Raw genomic sequence first — 24,015 nt, 5'->3', positions numbered from 1 at the left:
CCGGGCCCTCCGCTGGGCCTCCGCAGCCTGCAGAGGGCATGGCCGCCCGGAGCCTGGAAGTGCTGAGAAGGAGGACTGACCGCCAGGCGGGGGCTCAGCGGGGGCCTGCCCGCTGCACGCTCTGGGTTCCTCGCCCCCAGGCGGGCAGGATGAGGGCCCAGGGTCCCCAGGTGAGGGTGATGGGGGCCAGGCCCCTTGGGAGAGCTATCTGGCAGCGGCTCCCCCGCCAAGCCTGGGCCCTGCAGTGTGTCCCCTGCCTGGAGAAGTTTCCATCTGTCCTCACACCCTACACACCAGAGCCTCAAGGGGACTTCCAGGCAGGGCAGCGCCTGGTGGAGCCCCAAGGTGGCCGGCCCAGCAGAGACAGGTGCCAGCGAGGGCCGCGGGGCCAGAGGGGCGGGCTGGGGGTGCTTCACCACCAGAGTGCGCCGGGCAGGGGCCTCGGCCGGCGCGCACAGGGACGGTGTCTGGTGCGCAGTCCTCCCAGGACGGCCGCCCCCCGATCGGCAGGCCGGAGGCCAGACAGTGAACACTCCACATTTTTGGCAGCTGAAGGGCCCGGTTGGAACAGTCGCTGCTTTATTCTGCAGAAGCCACAGGCTTTGCATCCCCGGGCCCCAAAGGGGCTGGGGGTGGATTCCAGCCGGCCATGGGGGTGCGGGGGCCGCGGGGTGACGGCCAGCTCCTGCCTGCTGCTGACACCCCCAAGGCCAGGCTGGGCCCTGGCCTCCACCCCAGGGGTGACCCAGGGCTCCTCCCTCAGTGTAGCCATGACCGACCTGAGGTCCAGGGCCCCAGGGACATAGGGATGGGCTCTGAGCAAACAGCCTGCTGCCCGCTTTAGGGGCGCTCAGGGACCCAGAGAAGACTCAGACCCCAGCCCTGCCTCCCAGGGTCCCAGGCTGGTGAGGAGAAACACCCAGGAAGGAGCCGTGAGCAGAGCAGGTGGCCCGAGGCCTGGAGGGGGCTCAGCCCCGCAGGGCGGAAGGGAAGCCTCCTGGCGCCGGGAAGGACCAGGAGCGGGGCACGGCAGGCTGCTCCCCTGGTCTGAGGACCAGCTTCTCCCTTGCCCCTCCTCCGCGTGGAGGGCTCCATGGTTCCTTCTGGAGGGTCTGCTCTGGGCCAAGCCCTTACGTTCTCCGCAGAGACCAGCCAAGAGTGGGGAAGTGACCTGCCAAGGTCACATGGCAAGGTCGCCCAAGGTCCCATGGTGAGATGCCCAAGGTCACATGGTAAAGCATCCAAGGTCACACGGCAAGGTTGCCCAAGATCACATGGTGAGACACCGAGGGTCACACTGCCAGGTGGTCCCAGGCAGGGAAGAGCCCAGCAGAGCCTGTTCCCACACTCCACCTCCAGCTGCCCCCCACGAGTGCCCGGGAAGGGTTTGAAGACAGACCTCTTGATAAATAGCCCTCCCCAGCCTGGGGGGGCTCAGGGCATTCACTCTGCTTCCCAGGCCAGGGGCCCCACGGGACGATGGCTGTCACCGAGCCCCAGAAACGCTGGCTCCCTCACCTGGGCCGCCCCGCCCAGTCTGGGCCCCAAGACTCAGCTGCAATTTGTACCCCATGGAATGAACAGAGCTGGCAAGGCCTGGGTGGGGGGTCATGAGGCCTGCAGAGAGCACAGAGGAGAGGCCGGTGGTACTTCCCAGCCAGGCAGGGCCCAAGGCCCACCCCAGGTTTCATACTTCATTCTCAGAGAGGACGGGGGTGGGGAAGGACAGGATGCCACTTCTTTGGAGGGCAGGGGGCTGGGGTGGCACAGAGGTGGGCGCGCTAGAAAGTGCGGGTGACAGGTGGCCGTGGAGGGTCTGGGACACGTCCCCGAGTTGCGGGCACAGCCCTGCACTCGTGGTTTTTTGGGGCTGCCACAGACAGCCCTGTGTCCACAGCATCCTCCCAGCTCTCCAACTCAGCCCCACGCAGGCAACCCCCGACTTCCTGCCCACCTCCGGCGAGGCCACAGGAGGGAACTTGCAGGAGCTCCATGCGTCGTGTGCACAACCTGGGCAGACGGCTCTGACAGGCCCCCCAGATGAAGCCCATCTCCCCGCTGCACAATTTCACCCCTGGATTCCCCCTCCAATAAGCTTTCTGCCCCCCAGCCCTTCTTGGGCTCTGCTTTGGGGGCCCAGGTTAAGGCTCCACCCAGCACCCCGCTGTATAGCCGCATCTTTGAATGGCACCCCGATCCCTTAGAGGAACCTCTCCTCCCCACTGTCTAGCGCTTCCAGTGGAATTCCACCCACACAGACATGGGACAAGGGAGCCGAACCAGCCGAGGGGGCCACCTGAACCCCTCAGTGGTTGATGGGGGGCAGGTAGGCTCGCCTGGGGCCCTCAGGAGTCCTCGGACTGGACGGACGCCGGGCAGACACCAGAGCTGAGGCCGCAGGGCCTTCTGCCATCATCTGGGAACGGGGAGCTGGCCCAAGACCCTCCGTTCTGTGTGACACGGTGACAGCCCCCCCCCACCAGCATCCTCCAGCACCACCGCCAAGGCCCCCCTCCCCTTCTGGGACATTCCTCCTCCCCAAAAGCACACCAGGCCTTTCTGCGCCATCGCTTTAATGGACAGACCATTCATCAGATGGCTTTGCACAAAGAAACTCTGAGCAGTGTTCCCAGCATCTCACGGGACGTAAATACACAGATCACACGTTTACACATCCAGCGTCAGACACGCGTCCGCAGCACAGCGTCGAGCACGGCGCAGCCCCAGGACGCCAGCCACGGGGCCGGAAGCCGGGACGTAAATACACAGATCACACGTTTACACATCCAGCGTCAGACACGTGTCCGCAGCACAGCGTCGAGCACGGCGCAGCCCCAGGACGCCAGCCACGGGGCCGGAGGCAGCGCGCACCCCTCACGGAACCTGCACAGGGGGCGCTCCCCTGTGGGGGGCCAGGGGCCACGCCACCTGCGCCCACCCCCACCCCCACGCGCTCTCGCTGAAAGGCGTCACGCTGCAGCCACGACCACACCGTGCAGATGCGCTGAAGATGCTCCTTTACAGAATCTCCATGAACAGGTGAACCCCGGGGACACTATCACCAGAGATGATCCCATGGCAACAAAGGGATCCTGACGGTCACACGAGCCCTGAGGCGATGAGGACGGGAGCAGTAGGCCGTGGGCGACGTAAGGCTGACCATGTCCACTGGCACACGCACAGACACCGCAGTCAACGCACTCTGTGGGATCCATTTTTCCTAGTCCACTTGGCGTCTGAGGGGATGCACGGCTCCGTCTCCGCGAGGCCACGTGCGCCAGCAGGACAGCTCCTTTGGCCGGTTCCCGTAGGTTCTGGAATCCCAAGGGCAGGCCTGGGATCACGGGCCAGCCCAGGACGCTGTCATCTCCCAGTCATCACCCGGGAGCTCCAGCACCCGGGCCACGGGCCACGGGCCATGTGACAGACAGGGCATGGACTCGGCTACGCAACTAGAAAAACGTGGCCACAAATGCTTTTCACATATATGCATTTTGTTGGTGGGTTTGTTTTTTTCCTTTTGGTTCAAAAAAAAACATGGCAGGCTCTCAGGTATATAAAACCGGTAATATTAGACAAAAATACAAACTTCACCTTTACAAAAAAACAAAATCAAAAAAACAACACACACACATAATTTCTGTTGAATACACGTAAAGCGTAACATCTTACCAAAAATAAAGAGTTTAGGTTCTGTCCAAACACCAGCGGCAGCAGCAGGGAGCAACCCTGGGCAGCCACTCCGGAAAGCCACATCCCCAGGCCTGGCCGCAGCAGGTGGGAGGGACTCAGGGCAAGAGGCTCGGGGACGGCATGTGATTGGTTCACGCAGTTCTCTCGAAATGGCTTAAATTAAAAAGTGAGTAAAATGGGGCAAGGAAGAAACACGTAAAGCCAGAAACATTTAGGAAATGATGCATAGGTGGGTATACCATGTTTATTTTAATACATCTCATTTGTTTGCATCCTGCTAGGAAAGGTACCGTCCCACCGTCCTGACTGTTACTGCAGCCTGGTGTTATCGGTGTAAATGTCATCCAAGAGATAATTAAAAAGAAAAAAAAAAAAAAAGCTAGGCAAAGAGTAAAAAGGAAAGCTTAATAATCACTTTATGGTGTAAAAAAAAAATCCACTTAAGGCTCTCAGGAAGGTTTCTGTATAGACTTAAACACTACAGCAAGGAGATGTGGTTTCCGAGACATTCCTGGCTCCTGCGTGCCCCTGCAGAGCCCGGCGGCATCCGATCGCAGCCTTCAGAAAGCAGGCTCTGTGTCCTTGGCCAAAGCACCTGTGACCACCCTGGAAAGAGATCCAGTCTGCCGAGACGTCTGTCACTTCCATCCCTCGGGGCGTCCCTCCATTCCGGCAAATGTTTAGATATTTTTGTGAGTGAGTTTTGTTTGTCATGTTTCGTGGTTTTGTTTGCTCTCTTTTTTTTGACAAGGAAGCTTCTTATTGTTTCACCGAGTGCTACAATACTTGCTTTGATGTCACATAAACAACGTATACTGTCTCTTTGTTCTCCAGAGTGTGCATGGAGACAGTTTTCACGGAGGAGAACAAAGACCACGCTGGCAATAAGCACCGTACATAGTAGGTTCAGGAATGTAACACGCCATGTACATCCGTGTCCCGGAAAAGGGCTGCTGGCTGATCCTCACCTCACATCTGCAGGCAGAGGGGAGAGACAGACGCTGAGAGGCCACGAGCACACACACCGCTGTGTGACGTTGACTGTGTGAAACATTTAAGCCAATCAGGGGTGTGCACGCACACACACGCACACACACACACACACACACACGTGCCTCGTGGCAAGTCGTAGGATTCAGAGCTTTTATTAAATTTTTCAAATCAAATATGCCTCATTACCCTTTCTGTAACATCCTGACCAGAATTGGGACTAGGCTCTTGGGATCTCACAGAACACAGCTTCATAGCAAACCCCATTCTCCCATTGTACAGATAGGGAAAACTGAGGCCCAGAAAGGTTCTTATGCCTGTCTCCTCACCTTCTTCTTTCTTCCAGCCTACAGCTTGATGTGATTTCTGGAGCTCCTGCAGCCATCTTGGGCCATGAGGCAACCCTGAGGATGGATGCCACCAGCAAGACAGAGGGGTCTCTGTGACCAGGCAGAGCTACACTGAGCTGAGCTAAGAGCAGCTCTTCCCCACCCTACGTCGCCTGTCTGTTGCTCATCCCAACACTTGTACCACCACACGCCCACAGCCTGAATGCTAGCAGGGAGGCAGGGACGCCTGCCCCTCCCTTTGGGGTATCAGTCATCAGCTGGCCCATGGAGGCTAAGCCCAGTGGTCATAAACTTGGCAGCACAGGCAGGTATAAAACCAGCCTCTGCACCACAACCTGGGGACCCAAAAGCCAAGGCTGAGCAGTCGTTTTGGGGCTGCTTCAAGATCTGTCCACGTGGACCTTTCCTCCCCAGCGGATCCTCCTGAACGGACGTGACCTGCGGGCCTCAGAAGCTCGCGACCTGGCAGCGCTCTGCAGTCACACATCACTCAGCTGGAGCCTGGGCTCCCGGGCACCTGCCTCCAAGAATCCCTCTCACAACTATTTGCTTTGGATCCCGGGCACCTGCCTCCAAGAATCCCTCTCACAACTACTTGCTTTGGATGCCATGGGCTCCCACATGCCCAGAAGCAAGGACCAGGCTCTGCAGAGCCAGACAGGCCAACACGAAGGACCAGGAAGGCTTAAAACTGCCTCCTCCATGGTTGCCCACAACCTTCTCCTGGGAAGCCCCTCTGAAAGACCACCTTTCCCAGGCCCCCTTACAGCAGAGGGGTGGCCAGTGAGATCAAAGCAAAAGTCACTGGGTCCTTTCACCATTGTCCCCACCATAATCTTTCTTCCAGGCCTGGAGTGTAACGTGATTTCTGGAGCTTTGGCAGCCATCTCGGGCCATGAGGCAACTCTGAGGATGGACACCACCAGTCCTGGAAAGAAGTGGGTCCCTGACGATACCTTGAGACTGCCATACATGCTCTGGTCTCCCTACCTTATCTCAACCCTTGTTTCTGGCATGTCATTAGCAGCCAAACACAACTGCCAACACAGTAGCCAATAGCCCTATATGTTTACAAAGCATTTTCAGACAGGATCTACTCAGCCTTCAACAATCCTCATCTGTAATCCCTCTAAGCCTCAGTTTTTTCATCTGCCAAAGGAGGTGGGTAACCTGTCCGAGGTGATCCCAGCGAGTAAACGTCAGAGCTACCCCACTGCTGCTCAGGGAACCCAGATCACTCCGCTTGTGTGATGCCTTTGCCTCCCCAATCAACAAGGACCAAAGCCAGAGCAGGGGCCCCGGAGCAGGAGGGAGCCGTGGGCCAGGTGTCCCGAGCAGCGGGAGGGGAGGGGTTGGGGACGGGAATGCGGAGACCCGCAGCCCAGCCAGACAGCAGAAGCTCGCAGACGGATCAAGGCCAATCAGGGCGCGTCCTCGCCTTCGGGGTGATTCGCTGAGTGATCAGTCGCTGCGCCTCCCACCCCAGGACTGCGGCATGGCCGGCGGCCGGCTCCTACCTGGTTGACCGCGTTAGGTGGGTTTTAACCTTTTTCTTTTCCGTTTTTTACCTGACTCCCTACGCCTTCCTGTTGACAGAAGGGCAGGGAGGGTGAGAGGGCCTAAGGGAGGGCTGTGGGGTGGAAACTGAAGCCGTAAATACCTGGGGTGTTTGTCTTTCTGTAAAACAACTCGATGGCTCTGGCACGGAGACACTTCCTGGTCCCCTCAAGCCGGCCCAACACGGCGGTCACAACGCCGGGCTGCTCTGGGCAAAGTCTGCCCCGGGGAAGGCCAGGACACTGACTGGCAACGCTGCGGCCAGCGCCCACCACCCGCCGGGGACAGGGCCCTTCCTCGGCCACATCTCACCCGCTCACCCCACCAGCTGGGCGGCTGACTTGACCCGCACAGCGGCCAGACCGCTCTCCCTCCCCAGCAGGTCCCAGGCCACGAGGGCAGCTTAGCAAATGGGCCTTGGCTACAGCCCCCGATCCCGCCTCCCCCGCCCTACCCACCCACCGAGCCCACCGGACGTGGCTGCAGAAGCCAGGCTCCGGACCCTCCACTGCACCATCAGGACGGTGCCCCTTACCCGCCTCCTCTTCCCGGTGGTCGGGGCTCGGGCTGGCGCTCGTGCACGTGCACTCCAAATGCTCCTCCAGCCGCACCTGCACCTCTTTTAACTTTGGCTTCTTCCTGACGTACTCCACCTTGGCCACCTGCCGAGACAGCAGCCGGCTATGGACAAGCAGCACGCAGCCCTGGGAGTGGGGATGTGCCGGGCCCCACCCGGGGTGCGAGCAGCCCGACCTCTGACCTCTGACCTCCTTCCAGTGGGAAAAGCAGGGCTATCGGGGAGAAAAACAATGAGCTTCGGTGCAGCATTTGTGGTTTGGTCCTACTTTTTGTTTAATATTTATTTATTTATTTGGCTGCGCCCGCGTCTTAGCTGCAGCATGCAGGATCTTTTAGTTGCAGCATGTGAACTCTTAGTTGCAGCACATGGGATCTAGTTCCCTGACCAGGGATCGAACCCAGGCCCCCTGCATTGGGAGCATAGTCTTAGCTACTGGACCACCAGGGAAGTCCCTGGTCCTATTTTAACTTAAAATAAACCTAAAGGGCTCACACACGCCGGGAGAAGGCCCGAAGGGATGCACTCAAGTTGGGAGCTCTGGGTGAAGGAAGGTGTCCGCGCCCACGTTTTAGGGACGTCTGGGACAACGTGTACTTGGCTATCAGCAGCTGAGGAACAGGGCCGCCGCTCATGGTGTGCGGCTCGGGTGTCACCCTCCCTCCTGTCCGGCCCCTGAGGCCTGAGGAGGAGCACACAGCCCTGAGGGCTCACAGCGAGGCTGTTGGTCTGGATGCGGATTCTGGCCTGTCATAGACTCCAGACGAGAACCCCTCGGCCACCTGACGTGGGGCCGGGCCCAGCCCTGCAGCCTTGCCCGGGTCCCAATTCCCGGGATGGCCCTCAGGGACACCCACTCCACCCCTCGCTGTTCTCCCGGGGAGATAGGCAGGAAGAGAGCAGAGCCCACCCAGCGTTCACCCTGGGCACGTGGAGGCCCCGGGGAAGCCTGGCTCGTGGTCCAGAGCTGGCCAAAGTGAACGGGACCCCGGGCCACGAGCAGAAGCCCCCAGCCCAGGGACAGTCCTTCACAAAGAGCCTGGAGGCCAGAAGATGGGGGACCCCCGTGCAGTGGGGTCGGCCTTGCACCCTGGCGACAAGGCCGCCCACCCCACACACGAGCTGGCCCGGAGGCCCGTCCAGGCCCGGCGTGGCCACTTGGCTACACCTTCTGGGCACCTCCCCTGGTTTCCTCTGCGGGGCAGGTACGAGGACCCAGGCCCCCAGGCAGGGGGGGCGGGCTTGCCACCCACCAGACAGACCGGCCATGGGACCAGTGCACGGTCCGGCTGCGCTGCCCCCCGTGGGCCCCTTGGTGAAGGGCACACGACACCAGCTGCTCAAGTCTTTAGAGAAAAATCTTATTTTTCTTATCAAAGAAAAACAAACAGGAATTTATGGTTGCACCTGCTTCTGGGTATGCAAGGATTCCAGGCCAGTCTGGCACCTCTGTCTGGCCAGGAAATGGCTACATTTTTTTCCCCCAAGAACACGCTGTGAGTATTAAATTCTCAAAAGCGTCCTGCACAATAGCCAAGGCCACAGATCAAGACGCTGACATCCTTGGGACCCCATCCCATTGCCTCGGCCCCCAGACCCATACTGGAGCCTATTGGGGCACCACATCCCTCCCCTCCTTCCCGCTGTTTGTCTTGGGAGCCTGGGCTGCACCTGAAAAACCTGACATTCAGATTCCCCGCCACGGAGCTGCCGTGTCATGAACACCCCACCCGCGTGTTCCCAGAGCAGACCCACCGGAGACACCATCCAGCAATGCCGTCACCCTTCCAAGCAGGGCCTTGAGTTCCTGCCGCTCACCGGCCCCCCCAGCTGGGCTGCTATGAGGCAGGACGCCCCCAGGAGGGCCAGGGAGAGCCACGCCCTGCAGGGGACCCCCGAGATTATCAGAGTGCCATCCAGAATAAACACCAGCATCTGCTGAACCCCACGTGCCAGGCCTACGACACTCACAGCTACCCTGAGAGGGCACAGCAGCGGCTTGTTTTACAGATGGGGAAACTGAGGCAGCATGAACAGGGCTTGTTTCGCTGGAAGGAGGCCTGGACTTGGAACCGGCAGAGGCCCTGAGCTCACCGCTTAGCCGGGGGTCACCCGGAGTCTATCAGGTGAGGGATCCGGGGCTCCACGGCCGACTCCTGGGGTCATGGCCGACGGACCTCGACCTGGCTCACAGGCAGGTGATCCTTCTCCAGGCCCGGCTTAGGGGCCACAGTGGCACAGAGAAAGCGACCAGCTCCAGGGCCTGAGGCCGATGGGCAGGGCCCCAGAGGCATGTCCACCTTCTTCTGAGGTGCTGGCCTCCCTGACCCGTTAGGGCTCCCCCCAACCCCGGGCAAGCATAGGGCATCCCTACCCACCAGAGGGGAGGGACTCAGGAGCCCTTTACCTGAGACTCACTGCCACTGCCACTGCTTTCTCCCCAAAGCCCCAAACTAGCTCCCCAAACAGCAATGGCTAATGGGGCCCCAGCTGGGACCTCCCACCCAAAGCAACCCCCCAGTCCAATACTGGGTGCAGAGGCCCATACTGGACATCCCAGGTGGACATGCCAGACCCACCTTCCAGAAGCCTGAGGTCTAGCAAAGCAGAGCTGCAGACAACCACCCTGGACATGACCACAGAGCTGGGTCCAAGCTTCTGGAGGCCTGGCCCACGGGCTGCCCTGAAACCAAATGCAGCCCCAAACTTCCAACGTGTGAGGGTCTGGAGGCTCGCCCGTAGGTGGGGACATGGCTACTCAGAGCTGCTCCTTCGCCCTGACCCACCGCCAGCCCATCCCGGGGTCCGCACTGTGGGGCAGACACCAAGCGCTGACCATGTTGAGCAGAGGGCAGGGAAGTCGGCCCCCGGGACCCCTGCCCACCTGGCAACGCTGGAGAGTCTGCAGGGGTGCCGGGGCCCGCTCCAGATGCCACCCCGAGGGCAGGCCCTGGAGGTCCAAGGCCGCCAGTGAGCTGTGGGCACAAAAAGCCTCATGGAGGTCATGGTGGGGAGCTGGGGGGCGGGCCATCGACCCCAGCATGTCCTGACCCAGGGCCTGGGGGCTGCCTTCAGCCGAGGACACCTTGCACGGTTCGGCCACCTGGGCCTCAGGAGGGCAACCACTCCCGGCCTCACCGTTATCTCCCTTCAATAAGGGGCGCCTCTGACCGTGAACGACCAGGAGCGCGTTGTCCCTACCGACCCCCAGCAGCCATCACACCACACCCAGCCTGGGGTTCCCAGGGGCCCCCTCCCTGCTCGGCCTCAACCCCGAATGGAACAGGAACGGTTCCTGGCCAGGCTGGGGGGCCAGGCCAGCCTCCACAATGGGCCTCCTGTTCCCACTGACCTCTGTCTCCTCTCTGCCAGAACCCCCAGTGTCTGGGGCCGGATGTTTTCCTGCCAACCTTTGGATGGGTAGGCAGGGAGGGGATGCCTTGCCTGAAGAGGGAGACGGAGGAAGGGGACCGGGTCTGAGGAGGGCAGGGCTCCGGACGTGGAGCCAGGTCGCCCAGCCCTTGGCTGCAGGACTGAGCCCTCTGGGCAGACGGAGGCCCATGGGGAAGCCCCGGGCTGGCTGCCCCACCTGCCCCAAGCCGGTCGGGCCTGTGCCCAAGCAGAGATGGACCACCCATCCTCACCCACCGTGCCGCTAGGATCCCCAAGGAGCTCTGCACACCCACCCGCCCTCAGCGTGGACCAGGGCAGAGAGGCGGGGTTAATGACCATCCCAGGACCGGACACGCCCTGGTCCTCACACCGCGGGAAGCAGGAGTGGGAGCAGTGGGGGATCCCCAAAGGCTGGAGCCCACGAGCAGAGAGCCCCACTCCATTCCCGCTCCCCTGTGCCTCCAAGCCCCTGTCTCGTGCCCTAAGGACAGGCCCCAGAACCCACCTGCAGGACAATCTAATCTTGGGCACCTCACCCCCATGCCCAAGAGAGAAAGACCTCAGTTACCCAGCTTCCTGGGGCTCACAAGACCCCTCCAACACGCCACAAGCGACGACCCCCAGACCCAAGGAAGCAGAGGCAGGCTGGCCGGGCTGGCAGCAGAGACCCCACAGGCAGGGCGGTTAGACCTCAGTTTCCTCCTTTAACTGAGGAAGAGGCAGCAGCGGGGAAAGCGGGGATGCAGTGCTGGGCTGGGGGCCCTACCGCCCGAGTCTGGAGCCCTGAGGCGGAAGCCGGCGCCCCAGGCAAGCACTCCAGGGGCAACTTGTCCCCAAGGGGAGCGTCCACCTGAGACCGTGGGGCAGCAGGCCGTGGAATTTGCTTACTCCACACCCAAAGCACGCAGAGGACAAGTCCCCAAGGTCAAGTCAAGCCCCAGTTACAAGTCTAAAGTGCTTCTCACGTGCCAGCTACAGGGTCCTTAACCCCGCACCTCACTCGGGGGCCAGCGGCCGACTCGACAGGCCTGGACTCACTAACTCACAGGGGATCTGAAATAATTCCCGGCGGAGAAATGAATTCTACTGCACCCCACAACCGAAGGCCTCATTCCGGGAAAAATGGACCCCCCTGCCACTGTAGGCCCAGCTGAGAGGGGGCGGGGCTGCTCCACGTGGAAAGTGCCAAGTCCACGCCCCCAGGGTCAAACGGGATAATGACCCACCCAGAGCCAGCTTCCGGGGGTGGGGGGGCAGCCCCTCCTCTAGACAGGGACCCACCCCCAGAATTCTCCAGCCTCAGCCACACTTCGGAGAAGCCAGGAGACAGCCTAGAAGCCTCCCTCCAACCCTGCCCTTTTGAAAACAGAAAGACTGACACCCAGAAGCAGGGAACCTTGCCTCCAAATAGCAAGGCCAGCTGCCCCCATTTCACGGTCCCAGAGACTGAGTCCCAGTGCCTCAGACCCATTCCACAGAAGAGGCAAGTGCAGCCAGAGGGGAGCAAGCCAAGGCCGAGAAAGGCTTCCAGCCATCGGGCCAAAAGCCAGACCCCAATCGGGCTGCCCAGTGACCCAAGGAAGCAGAATTTTCCCCCAGGACTCAGCGGAGGAGCCCCTGGACGTGTCATGTGAGCCTGACCTTTCTGCATGCCCCCGGTGCTGCCCTTAGAGGTCATCACGGCCGGCCCCCTGCCTGGGAGAGGGCTTCATGGCAAGCACTGGCCATGTGCTGGCTCCCAGGGGCCCCAGGCGGGCGGCAAAGACATCCAACCCAAGCCATGGAGCCTGTGGGTCTCCGAGCAAGAGTATACCTACCCGCAACAGGGGAGGGGCCTGGCCCCCAGGACCTCAGCACCCCCAGAAGGACCCTTCTGGCTAGCACTCCACTGACACGCACGTCCAGTGGAACGGGGGCACCCTCCCAGATTTCAGACGGGGACGGAGGCCCAGCACGGCAGGGAGCGCGCCTGGCCCCTCGGCCTGAGCCGCAGAGGAAGTCAGCCTCCCCCCGACCCCCAGCCTCCCCCCACACCGGGTCCCACCCCAGCGCTCCCTGCCCGTCTCCAGCAGGGTGAGGCCCTGAGGGGACCACCAGCCCCTTGCCGTGCACCGTAGCCCCCACTAAAGTGCCCGCGAGACCTCTCCAGGGCCTGGAGAAGTCAGGCAGCTCCCAGCTAAGTGGCTGGACACCTTGCAAGACCCGTTAGTGAGGCAAACAACTGCGTCACAAGATCCGAACTTGTTTCGCATGACCGACCAGGACCCAAGCCCCGGCTCCACCCCCCGGCCTCGGTGTGCCTGTCAGAGACACGGGAGCGTCCTCCAGCTCACTAGCAAGCCTGGCCGCCCAGCTGGGTGGGGCTGCCCCAGGGCCGGGGGACACGCGGGCTCACCTTGACACTCCGGTGGTGGACGCGGGACGGCTGGCACTTGACGCTGCTGGTGTTGCAGCAGCCGGTACAGCGCTTCACCTCCACGCACGGAGGCCAGATCAGAAAGTTGGCAGACGTGGGGTCCACCTGGCTCCGAGGTATCTCGTAAATGACCGTCCTGGTCTTGCAGACCGCGGGGATGGCTTCCTCTGCAGAGGCAAGAGCCCGGTGAATGTTCTGGAAGCCCCAGGGCTGCAGCAGCTCCCAGGGGCCCAGGCAGGAGCATCCCCATGGGCCACAGCTTTCTCCAACAGGACCTGTCACACAGCCCCCGGTCCAGCAGAGGCAGAAAGACCCCAGCCCCCAACGGGTGCACCTGACTGGCCCAAAGATGAGCAGGGGCTTGAGGGCCGGGAGGGGAGACCCCGGGGTAGGGGGCTGCGGGGAGCCCACCCTGGGGGCGGAGGGCTGGAAATCCCCCAACACCCTGGGGGCTCACACAACCCCTGCAGCCAGCAGGGACGACCGCCTTCACCCCAGCGCCAGGGGGCAGAGGGGCGGGGGGGGAGCGGTCTCAGATGCCCCCGCCTCCTGAGGGCCCCCTCCTCCTGCATATGCACCCTAGGTGGCCTCTAGGGACAAGCCACCAAATCAAGAGGGCTGGGTGCTGGGGGTCTGGCCGACCCAGTGGGGGAAGGGGCTCCACTCACAGCGCCCACCAGCAAGAGGGGCCTGGGGACCCCAGCCAGGCAGGGCCAGAGGTGGAGCCAGGGACAGGGACCTTCAGTCCAGCCCTAGCTCTGCTCACAGGCACCCCCTTCATCTGGAGCAGGACAGGCCTCCGTCGAGGATCCTGCAGCCCTACCAGAGCACCTGGCCTTGGAGACCGGAATATATGTTCACAACGGCAAACGTCATCTGGGGAGGGCCCGCTGGCCTCAGCTAGGGATCATTTACCCACACACCACGCCCAAAGGTAGAAGCTATAAAATCCATATCCTTGGAAGAAATAAAGCTCGGACAGAGGGAGTCACATGCCCAAGGTCACACGGGGGATGGGCAGCAGTCGGGACCCCCAGGTGGCAAGGGAGTGGGTGGTCACACCCCCCCCAGCTGTGCCCCTGGGGCAAGATCTTCCCTCAAGGCTGAGCCTGGGGCCCCAGGAGACCCCCACCAGCTAGTCACTCCTAAAGGGACCAGGCAGACCCGGGGATGCTCTGCGAGAGGCAACAAACCCTGCACGGGGGCCGGGGGGCCAGGCCTGAGTGGGCTGGGGGCCCTGGGAAGGGCCCACCAGGCCCAGCACGGCTGTACCCACTGCTCTGCGGCGCAGCTGGGAGCACAGGGTGCTCCACGCTACGAACTGGAAATTAAACACGACCCGTCTTCCAGCGAGGCTGTCTCCAGCGCAGGCCCCAACAAGACCGGGCACTTCAGGAATTTATGACGGCTCCCCCCTCCTGGAAACTCTCGGCCCAGGCCAGGCCTGCAGCAGTGAGCAGGCGGGCTGCGGCAGGGAGGAGGGACACGCGCGCGGGGCCCTGAGCAGGCTGTGCCTTTGTCTTACAGAGAAGAGAAGGGACGGATCCCCCCGAGGCCACGGTTGGCGGAATGGGGGAGAGGGCAGGCCCCAGAGCCCCTCCCGCAGCCCCCCACCGGCCCAGCAGTCCTGGGACTCACCGATGCTTCTTTTCCTCCGAATGGGCACAGGCCGCTTCTCCGGCGCATGCTTGGCGCCATGGCCCCCGTGGGCTCTCAGGCTGGTCTCCAAAGGCTCCTCGGCCCCTGCAGGTAGAAACAGGAGATAGCGACCGGCCGCCCACACCTGGGCACACAGGGTCTGTCCAGCAGCACGTCCCTCCCCAGACTGGACGGGGTGCCTCCACACCCACAAGGGGGGCTTCAAGATGTGCACAGGATGAGACTCCCAACTGCCAACAATGTCCCACCCACCCCCGCGCAGCTGACACGAGGTCCCCCGACACACGTTGCCCCCTGCTGCATGTCACCACGAAGCCGAAGCCGAAGCCGCAGGCCAGTGGGGAAGGGGCTGCAGCCAGCCTGCCCCATGGCTCCTCCTCAAGGAAGCGCAGGTGAGGGCTGAACCAGGTAAGGAGGCACCCGAGGCCAGCCCTCCCTGCCCAGGAGACCAGAGCCAACAGGCCTGCTGCTCCCAGCTGGACAGGGGACCTTGGACAGCGGGCTGGACCGAGGACCAGCAGAGGCTGCTGCCACGACTCGTGCACTGCACGTGTCTCCCTCCCCCACCGCCCTCACTTAAACCAACCCTCGATGAGCATCCTGGCCTTCGAGGGGCGTCGGAAGCAAGGCCAGACTGGGCCTCAGCCAGACCCCACTAGTCCCTGAACTTAGCCCACTGCGAGGAAGAGGACACGAGAACCGGGAGCGGGGAGTCAGGAGTCTGGGTGCCTGTCGGGGGGACACAGCTTTCAGGAAGCAAAGTGCTTTGCCATCCAAGTATCTAAGACCTGCAGAGCAGCGGCCTCAGAGCCAAGGTCACAGCTGGGCCTAGTCCCCCGGACTGGCTACAGTCCCCTCGGTATGCACACCACCGCCCTCTCTGTCCCCAGGGGCCCCAGAAAGGGGGTGCAAGGGACACAGTCCTGCCACCTGCCATCTGGCCTGACCCAGCCCAAGGACAGCGCCTGCACCTGGATGAAGTGGGTCACACTTGGCCTCCCCGCCCTGACCTCCAGACCCACTGGGGGATCTTCCCACTTCCCCCCTCCGTCGCTGCCTCCCCCCTAGATACCCAGGGGCAACAGGTCCCGAGAAGACACGCCCCAATAGTCAGCAGCTGCACAAAGATTCCCCCTCTTGCCACCCCCCCACCCCAAGAAGCTCCAGTGGTGTCCTGGCCACCAGCTCAGACCAGAGGCCCCCTCCTCGGTGCCCGGCCCACCTAGGCCTTGGTGACTGTCCGCACACCCACAAGTCTGGAACCTGCACTCATCGGAAATGGAGCACAAACGGGGCAAACGCGCTGGGAACGCAGAAGACACGCCTGCCTCGAACGCCGGCGTCCAGGAGACCCAGCTCTTCCCCCAAAATGACTGTGTTCCGCTGCCACTAATTTTTTTTGAGACCCAAAATAAGATCAGAACAGAACTACTCATGCAGCAAGAATTTCCCATCAACCAACTGTTACAAGAAGCATTTTTTCATGAAAAAGTGACATTATGAGTCATGTCCTGGTGGTGGCCATCTTGCCATCGCCAAACCCAGAAGCAGCTGGTCCATCCTGAGCTTCTACGAGAACGTGGAACGGCGGCCGCCCGGGCTGCACCCCCGCGCCGCACTCCAGCCAGGCGACAGCCGCCGCCTGGGGTGCCACGGCGCCCTGTGTGCAGTAGGTGCTGCCACTTCTTCACCTCCGAGGAAACTGAGGCCTGAGACGCGGAAGGACAAGCAAGGCCGACGGCCGGCAGGAGACCCCAGGGGCCCGTGGCCAGACCCAGACCGCCTTCCGCCCAGGCCTCTCGCCCCCAAATAAGCAGAGAAGACACAGTCTCCTCCCAGTCCACCAACTGTCCTGAAACCTGAACCAGGGACTCGATCTCAGTCAGGAGTAGAGGGAGAGCTCCCGGTCAGACAAGCTCATCCACTGCCCCATCGAGATGGGTGGTCTGGAAACGCAGCTCGGACCCGCTGACGCGGAGGCAGCCCTCTGATTTACGCAGGTCGAGATGCAACTAGTGGGGACTCCCAAGAGAAGGCCACGCGTGAATCATGCCCTAAAACTGCTCTCAGAACAGTTAATCAACGGTTTTCCCTTTTGTCTGTTATGCACACATGTCCAAAGGATGGGGAGCCGTCCTCCAGCCATCCGTCCTGGAGGAGCGTTAATGGCCGAGATGGGATATTTATGTATCAGTTACTCAATGACCACGGGCGCCGGGCCAGGCTGCTCAGAGAACAAAGCTCCCAGCTCCCGCCACAGCTCTGCTGAATGGCCTGCTCTCAGCACACCCGACACACAGGCCACAAACTTCACGCTACTGGCCATTCGAAGACCACATGCTGGTCTCTCCACCCAAAGGCCACACGTGAAAAACCAACTGCCCGGTCCTCGTGCACGCTTGCAACTCGAAGGCGCTGGCACAGGAATCCACCGCCTCGGGGCCTCCAGCACAGCTTCTCACCTGTAAAATGGGAACAAGGTCCGGCTACTGGGGGGAGGCCACGCCCCCAACTGCCAATCACACAGCCCCGCCCACTCGGGAGGAGCCACTCTGTTAAAGGAGCCTCTTTCCTGCTTCCTGGGCGTCAGCCTGGAAGAGCCCCCTTTAGAGTTACAAAGAAGAGTAAGAACACCCAGAACAACGGGTCTCCTCCGCACCCAGCCCCATCCTCACTGATCCCAGACCGGCCTCTGACTGGAGCTGGTGGGGAGTCCTGGGCCTGCAGGGCAGCGTAATCCGCCAAGAAATGACCCCACAGCTGTTTGCAACCTTTCCTAGCAGCCAGCTCCGTCTCTACTCTTCACGTTGGATAGAAACAGAAATCGGGGAAAAGACACCCCCCCCCAACCCCGCAAAACAAGCTATAGAAGCAAACAGCTCAGGTCAGAGCTTCCATATCTGTGAAAGGGGGACTGACCAAGATGAAGGAGACCCACTTTGGGGTTTGTATCACAAAGGGTCCCAGAGGGACATGGCTGCTGAGCAAGGGAGACCCTGGGGCCCCTCCAATGTTCTCACCCCGAAGTTTCCCAGGCACTAGGAGTCCCACTCTCAGACCCCAGATCTTCTGACGGGGGTGGGGGGTGGGACGGGGGGAGGCGATCCACTCTCTCCACCCCCTGCGGCAGGAGGGAGCCGGGCTCCCGGGGGCTTTTATAAGGGGGCAATTTGAAACCAGCCCAGAGAACCGGCTGGTGCACCCTTACTTTTTCTGTTTGGACCCTCCAAGGAGGCGGTGGACCCAGAAGCCCCCAGGTCAGGAATGCTATCAGCATGACCCCAGAGCTGCAATGCTAAAAGCATTCATGGGTGGGGGGTGGGGGAGAGGCGGGGCTGCAGAGACCAGAATAAGAATGGTCCCAGCAGAAAGTGAATGGCCCATTTCCCAATGGCAAACCAAAGCTGGTCCTGCAAGGAGGCCCAGCCTTTCCCAGGCCTCGCTTCTGCCAGCCAGAAAAAAACCTCTCTGGGAGCCAGTCTCCCCACTTTCCCAAATCCATCAGGGAGCAGCCGAATGCAGGCAAGTGTTTTCCTCGGCTAACCACAGCCAAATCCTTTCCCCCAGGGCTACACATCAAGGAACCAGATCAAAACCCCCCCGGCCCAACTCTGATCTCCAAGTGAAATTCTACCCCCTTCCTGATAAGGATCAGCCAAAGGATTTCCTGGGTCAAGAAACTACAGAAACCATCGCCCTTGCTAGAAAATGGTTTTGGCACGAAATGAAAATAGTTCAGGCCTCTCCACCACCATAATTAGGTACAAATTTCCAAATGACTAGACCATGTGATTTTACTTAATTCCCCCGCCGCCCCCCTTTTTCAGAGTAGTTTGCAGTGAGAGAAAAATCTTCATTTCACGTAAAATTCTTCCAACCAACTCCTACTGACTTCAGTTGCTCCATCTGACAAGTTCATTTGGAACCTCTTTTTATCCAGTCAAAAGTAAGTTTTCCGATATGAGTATCTCCCTAGCTAACTCACATTGGAGTTCCTGCCACAAAAATGTGGGCCAGAATCCCTGTCCTGTAGGAAGGGCCTTCCTCTGGTCCACACCCAAGCGCAGTCACCCAACATCACCAGGCTCCCCGCCCAGCCAACCTGGGTCCCTCACCACCTTTGCCCACCTGGGGCCAGTCCAACCCTGCCACTGACACTCAAAAGAGCTTCAGGGTCCTCCTGTGGAAGAAACTGTTTTCTAAAGTGGCTCAGCTCCAGAGCCTGAGGGGGAGCCCCAAAATAGTCCCCAAACAGCAGATGTGTCCAAGGCGCGCCTTTTTATTGGCTCATGAAAACAGAAAGACACGGGCCTCCTACAACCACAAAGGCCCAGCCCCACGTCAGGAGCGGGGCAAGTTCGCAGCGATGACAAAGGGGCCCTGCCGAGGGGCACCGGTGCACGCCTGCCCGACCTGCGCCCAGGGCCTGGGCCGGCTCTCGGTGCTCCTCCCGGCCCTCGGGCAGGCCCCGGGCCGCACACCTGGCCGGGGCGCCGGCGCCCTCTATGCGGCTGAACTTTCTGTGACACGCTGGGCATTTTCCTTAAGTGCAAAAACAATCCCTGGGCGAGCGAGCAGCCCTCGGCCGCAGCCGGGAGAGAAAGTGGTGATTGGAAGAGAAACTCCTGACTCATCCGCCTGGGCTTTTATGGCCCGGGATTGGATTCTGACCTTTCGGTGCGCTCCTGCTCGGCGCCCGGCCCGGCCCGAACGCGGGAGGCGGCGCGGGGCGCACATACCGCCTGCCCGCCTGCCCGCCGCCCGCGCCCTCCCCGCGCGCCGAGGGAAGGGGCGCGATTTACCTACGGAGTCTATCTCCAGGAGTCGCTGGAGGTCCCGGATGCTGTGTATCTGACTGTGCGCCAGCCTCTCAATGACCTCGCGGGGGATCTCGGCTTCCTGCAAGCAGAGCAACACGGTCAGCGCCCCGGGCCGCCCAGAGCGCCTGGTCCCCGGCCCGAGGTTGCCCCGCCCCAGCGCGCGCGGGCGCCTCGCACGCAGGCCGCCCGACCCCCAGCCCGGGCCCTGGAGCCTGAGGCCGGGGTGGGGCTGGGTGAGACCCCCATTTTTCCGTCCCCAGCCATGTCTACCCTTTGCAAAAAGAAAGCGCTCCCCACCATTAAATTAAAAAAAAAAAAAACCACTCGGCCCCTCCGCCCCGGGGTGTCGGTTACAAGAGGTCTGGGGCAGAGAGGGGCCCAGGGAGTTGCTGATCTAACAGTGAAATCAACATCTAGGAAGATCAAGTTGAAATGCGTCACGGATGGGCGACGAAAGTCACGGCAGCCCTAACACTTTAATCTACCCTGGGGCTTAAATTTCACACCCAGAATCCCGGGCCGAACCTGCGGGGGAGAGGGTCTCTCGTCTGCAAACACGCGCACGCACACACACTCGCCCCACCCCGGGCTCCGGCCCAGCCGCGGCCCTAGCGCCGACTAAGACGCCCCAAATCCAGCCGCGACTGGGAGGGGCTGCCAGGGAACTTAAGGGTTAAATATCTACCTCTCACAGCTCCGGGTCCCCGCCCAGACCACCCCCACCACTCGGCCTCCACCCCCCCGCACCACCCCACCCCCCCCCCCCCGCCAACCCCGCTCCTTCCTGATTTTTAAAGGGAGTCGGGGATAGCTGGGGGGTCTCAAGCACTAAGTTCCCACGACGGGGTGTAGAAAGTCATTCATCACAGCAGAGCTCCCGGGGATTCGGAATTCGAGATTGGGGGCTGGGGGTGGGGACGCGGCTGGTGGGAGGGCGAGGGCGCCTGGCCCGGCCCCGGCTCGCCTTGCTCAGCCACCTGTAAGCAGGCCCAGGGCGGGCGGGACTGCGCTGGCCCTGCCGCCCCTCCGGGCATGGGGACCGGGAACCCGGGTCTGCGGCTCCGCGCTGCCCACCCTGCCTGCCGGGGGCTCCCGCCGCAACCGACCCTACCTGTTTGTCGGCGGCTCTTCTACCTTCCCTGACTCCGCTGGCTCACACACACACACCCCCTTCCGCGCTCCCCGCACCCCGATGCTGCATTGTCCGCCGCGCCCCGGGTTTCCCTCCTCGGAGAGGAGCCCGCGCCCCCCGAAGTTTCTCCCCACTCGTCCACCCAGCCGCCACTCCGTCCCTCCACGGCAGAGCGACGCAACACGCTGGAAACTCACCAGACACACTTAGGCATGGCAGAAAATAGAACCCAGTCGGGAAAATTTAAAAATCGACCACGCTAGCAGAAATCAAAATGCGCTCTGCAGAGCCCCAGAGCCCAGGCTCCTCGGCCCGCGAGCGGCCGAAGGGGGCGTGCGCAGGGGGAGTCGGAGAGAGGACGGGGCGCGGGGGTGGCACCCACCTCGGCCAGGGCACTAGCGAGGTATCCGCAGCCGAGGAGCAGCAAACAAGCCCAGGTCCTCATCGCGTCCCGAGGCGCTGGCGGCTCGGCGGGGTGGCGAGGCCGCGGGGCGGGCGCTCCAGCCGGGCTCCTGTGGCGGCGAAATTCAGTACCATCCCTCAGGGAGCGCGGCCCGGAGGAGGGTGGCGCGGAGAGCAGGGAGCCGACGGAGCGCGCCAGGCGCGAGCAGCGAGTGCGGAGAGGCAGGCAGCGCCACCGAGGAGGAGGAGCAGGGAGTGCGCGCTCGCCGCGCCCGCCGCGCCGGGAGCCTCCTGGGCCGCCGGGTAGGGGGTGGGGACGGAAGGGGCGGAGGGCGGGGGCTGGGCCTCTTCCTTGGTGCGTTCCCGGTGCTGGCCGCCGCCGCGCTCGCTCCCCGGCCCTGGCTCTAGGAGCGACCAGGCCGGTAATTCTGCATATTTGCGGGCGTCAGCCCCGAAAGGGACCCCGGAGCGAGGCTGGAGCCGCTGCCGCCGCACCACCCATCACCTGTCTGGACACCCGGCCAGGCCCGGCGCGGGCTCGCGCTCTCCCTGCGGGCTGCGGGCGGCCCTGCGCGCCCGCCGCCGGCCCCGCGCTCGCCTCCGGCCTCCTCTAGTCGCCGCCGCCCGGCCGGGCACGGCGCGGCCCAGCACGGCGCGGCCCGGCGGCCTGCGTGCGCCCCTCCGCGGCGCGCCCTCGGCTCCGGCGCCGCGCTCCGCCCTCCGCCGGCCCGAGCCGGGCAGAGCCCGCGGCCGCTCCGCCTGGCAGCCGCCGCCCGCCCGGGGCCTCGCCGCGCGGGCCTGAGGGCGGGCGCAGGGCCGAGCCGGCGCCGCCGCCGGCAGGAGAGGAGGAGGAGGTGCGGGCAGGCCCGGCTAGCCGGAGTTGTGCGGGCTCCGCAAGGCGCGCGTGTGGAGCCGGCCGGCGGCGGGGAGGGGGTTATAGCGCCGCCGCCGCCGCGCCCCTCCCCCGCCCCCTCCCCCTCGCCTCCCCCGGATTCCGGGCCCCGGACCCGCACCTCGGAAGCGTGCGGGGGCCGCACGGGCCGGGCAGGGCCCGGCCGCCGCCGCCGCCGCCGCAGTGAGCACACACACGCGCTCACGCAGGCAGTAAAATCCATCAAGGCCCCGCTCCCGGCCCCGAGCACAGCCGCCGGGGCTCCCCGCGCGCCCCTCCCTCGAGCTTGCCCACCCTCCAGTGCCAGCTGCAATCCTGCAGCACCGGACGGGGAGGGGAGGAGGCCGCCGCAGAAGTGCCGCCGTCGCCGGCTCGCCTCTCTCGGGCCCCAGCGGCGGCAGAGGGCAGCGCCCAGAACTGCTACGCCAAAAAGGGCAAAAGCGAGCCGGCCCCCGCCTCCCGCCCCCCGCCCCGGCGCTCCGGCGCTCCGGCCTCTTTCCACGGTTTGGATCATGGGCCCCTGCCTCCCCCTCTCCATAAAAGGAGGGGGAGTGAGTCTCTGGTGAGAGGTGGGGCGGGTTTAGGGGAGCGTCTGGGGCACTCACCTGGCGGCTGCCACGCGCCCCCGCCCAGAATCCGATGCCTGGGGCGTCTGACTGAGGAACCTCCACCCACAATCCGCGAGGGGAGAGCGCCCAGGTCGGAGGAGGGGGCTGCAGCGTGCCTCGTCCCCACCCTGGGACCCCTCATCCTCCAAGTCCCCGCTGCCTCGTGGAAAGCCGGGCGGCGGCCTGAGCCGGGAACTCGAGGGGTTGGAAGGCAAGGAAAAGAAAAGAGCCGCTCATGAGGCACCCGGGAGTCTGAGCCTCCCGCGCCGGGATCCGCTGGGCGCACAGAGCGCCACCTCCGGCCGCGGCGCCGCACAGAGCGATGCGGGGGAGAGACGCGAGGGAGGCCGAGGCCTGAACTGGGCCGGACGGCTCCCCCGCCACCAAAGGGCGATGCGCCGGGCTGGGTAGATTCCGCCTGCCTAGACCTGGCGGGATCGCACCCCGGCGGCGGGTCCCTCGAGGGGGCGGACGAGCCCCGGCATCAGGGCTCGAGGGGTGACGGGCCAAGCGACCCCGAACCTAGACGGCGAGGCCGTTAGAGGCTAGGAGACTGCCGAGCGGTGGGTGGCCGACGGAGAATTCCGCCCGCCCTAGCCCTCCACCCCCACGCCCCCATCCTGTGGATTAGGCCCTTGCCCGCCGCGGCCGCCCTCCCGCCAAAGGCAGTAAAGGCGCAGCCCCGCAGGCGGTCTTTCATCCTCGGCTCGGCCGGCTCTGGCATTTCAAAGGCGGAGTCCAGTGGGCGCTTGGGGGGCGCTCGCCTTCCCCCGAATTCCTGGGGGGAGGGGTGGGCCCCTCCTGCGATTCCCAGTGGGCTGGGGCTACCAGCGCTCTTCCACTGGCCTCCACACACCTGCAGCCCCCCAACGCACCTGCCTCGTCTACCGTAGCCCCACCTGCGACCTCCCCCGTCAAGCGCGCTTTCAGGGGTCAGGATGAAGGATGACCGAGGCAGAACTAGGGAAACCTTGGAACCGTGTAGAAGCACGTTAGAGCCAGCCCCTGTCCAACCAGGTGGACCTCCATTGCTTCGGAGGGAGACCACTGGACGGTTTCTGGAAGGCCGCCAAAAGCACACTGCCAGGACAGGCTGCACCCCGAGCAGAGCCCTCCGTGGCTTACTCATCCTGATAGTTGGCTGCATCACGTCTGGTTGAGCCTCGGGCTCCTCGCAGGCAGAGGGGACCCGAGGACACTTCTTTGGGATGAAAGGACTCGGTTTGATAGTGGGTGTGGGAATGAAAGAGGAAAGGTCACCTTGTATTGCGGGGGCGCGGGGGCAGGGGCCCTTCTGGCTCTAACCTCTGTACAGAGGCTCGCTGGTTCCTGGGTGTCCCGCCACCTTTGAGCAAACCTCGATGGGCGATTCCCTCTGTGCCCCATCCCGGCCTGGCAGTTCAGGGGCTCTCAGTTCGAGTTTGGGGCGGAGGAGAGGAGATCTGGGAACGCGGAAAGGGGGGCCGCCTTCTACGGGAGCTCCAGCCAAAGCTAGGCGGGGAAAGGGGCAGGCCTGGGTGCATCCA

General features: G+C 63.0%; 1 protein-coding gene across 9 annotated transcripts; it reads right to left on the bottom strand.

Moving 5' to 3' along the window:
- Positions 1–2,556: 2,556 nt before the first annotated feature.
- PDGFA (platelet derived growth factor subunit A) lies at positions 2,557–22,642 on the bottom strand. 9 transcript variants are annotated; one of them, XR_009703517.1, is made up of 8 exons: positions 19,442–19,483; positions 15,858–17,097; positions 14,615–14,719; positions 12,956–13,143; positions 7,126–7,252; positions 6,551–6,619; positions 5,013–5,087; positions 2,557–4,668 (listed from the first exon to the last, which is right to left on the bottom strand). XR_009703517.1 is itself a non-coding variant. In XM_061209954.1 (8 exons), exons 2-7 carry the CDS (start codon positions 21,030–21,032, stop codon positions 6,564–6,566), a joined length of 636 nt encoding a protein of 211 aa, XP_061065937.1. In that variant the 5' UTR covers positions 21,033–21,099; positions 22,487–22,642; the 3' UTR covers positions 2,557–4,668; positions 6,551–6,563. The 9 variants fall into 9 exon arrangements, 8 of the variants coding, with proteins under 8 accessions (XP_061065937.1, XP_061065935.1, XP_061065938.1 ...); XM_061209954.1 differs by lacking the exons at positions 5,013–5,087; positions 15,858–17,097 and adding exons at positions 20,970–21,099; positions 22,487–22,642 and having other exon boundaries at positions 19,438–19,534; XM_061209952.1 differs by lacking the exons at positions 5,013–5,087; positions 15,858–17,097 and adding exons at positions 20,970–21,099; positions 22,176–22,279 and having other exon boundaries at positions 19,438–19,534.
- Between the last annotated feature and the right edge of the window lie 1,373 nt (positions 22,643–24,015).

The sequence above is a fragment of the Eubalaena glacialis genome, chromosome 13 (genome assembly GCF_028564815.1).
Source record: "Eubalaena glacialis isolate mEubGla1 chromosome 13, mEubGla1.1.hap2.+ XY, whole genome shotgun sequence".
NCBI lineage: Eukaryota > Metazoa > Chordata > Mammalia > Artiodactyla > Balaenidae > Eubalaena > Eubalaena glacialis.
Note: the sequence above shows the minus strand (reverse complement) of the source record. Positions and strands in the feature narration are given on the sequence as shown.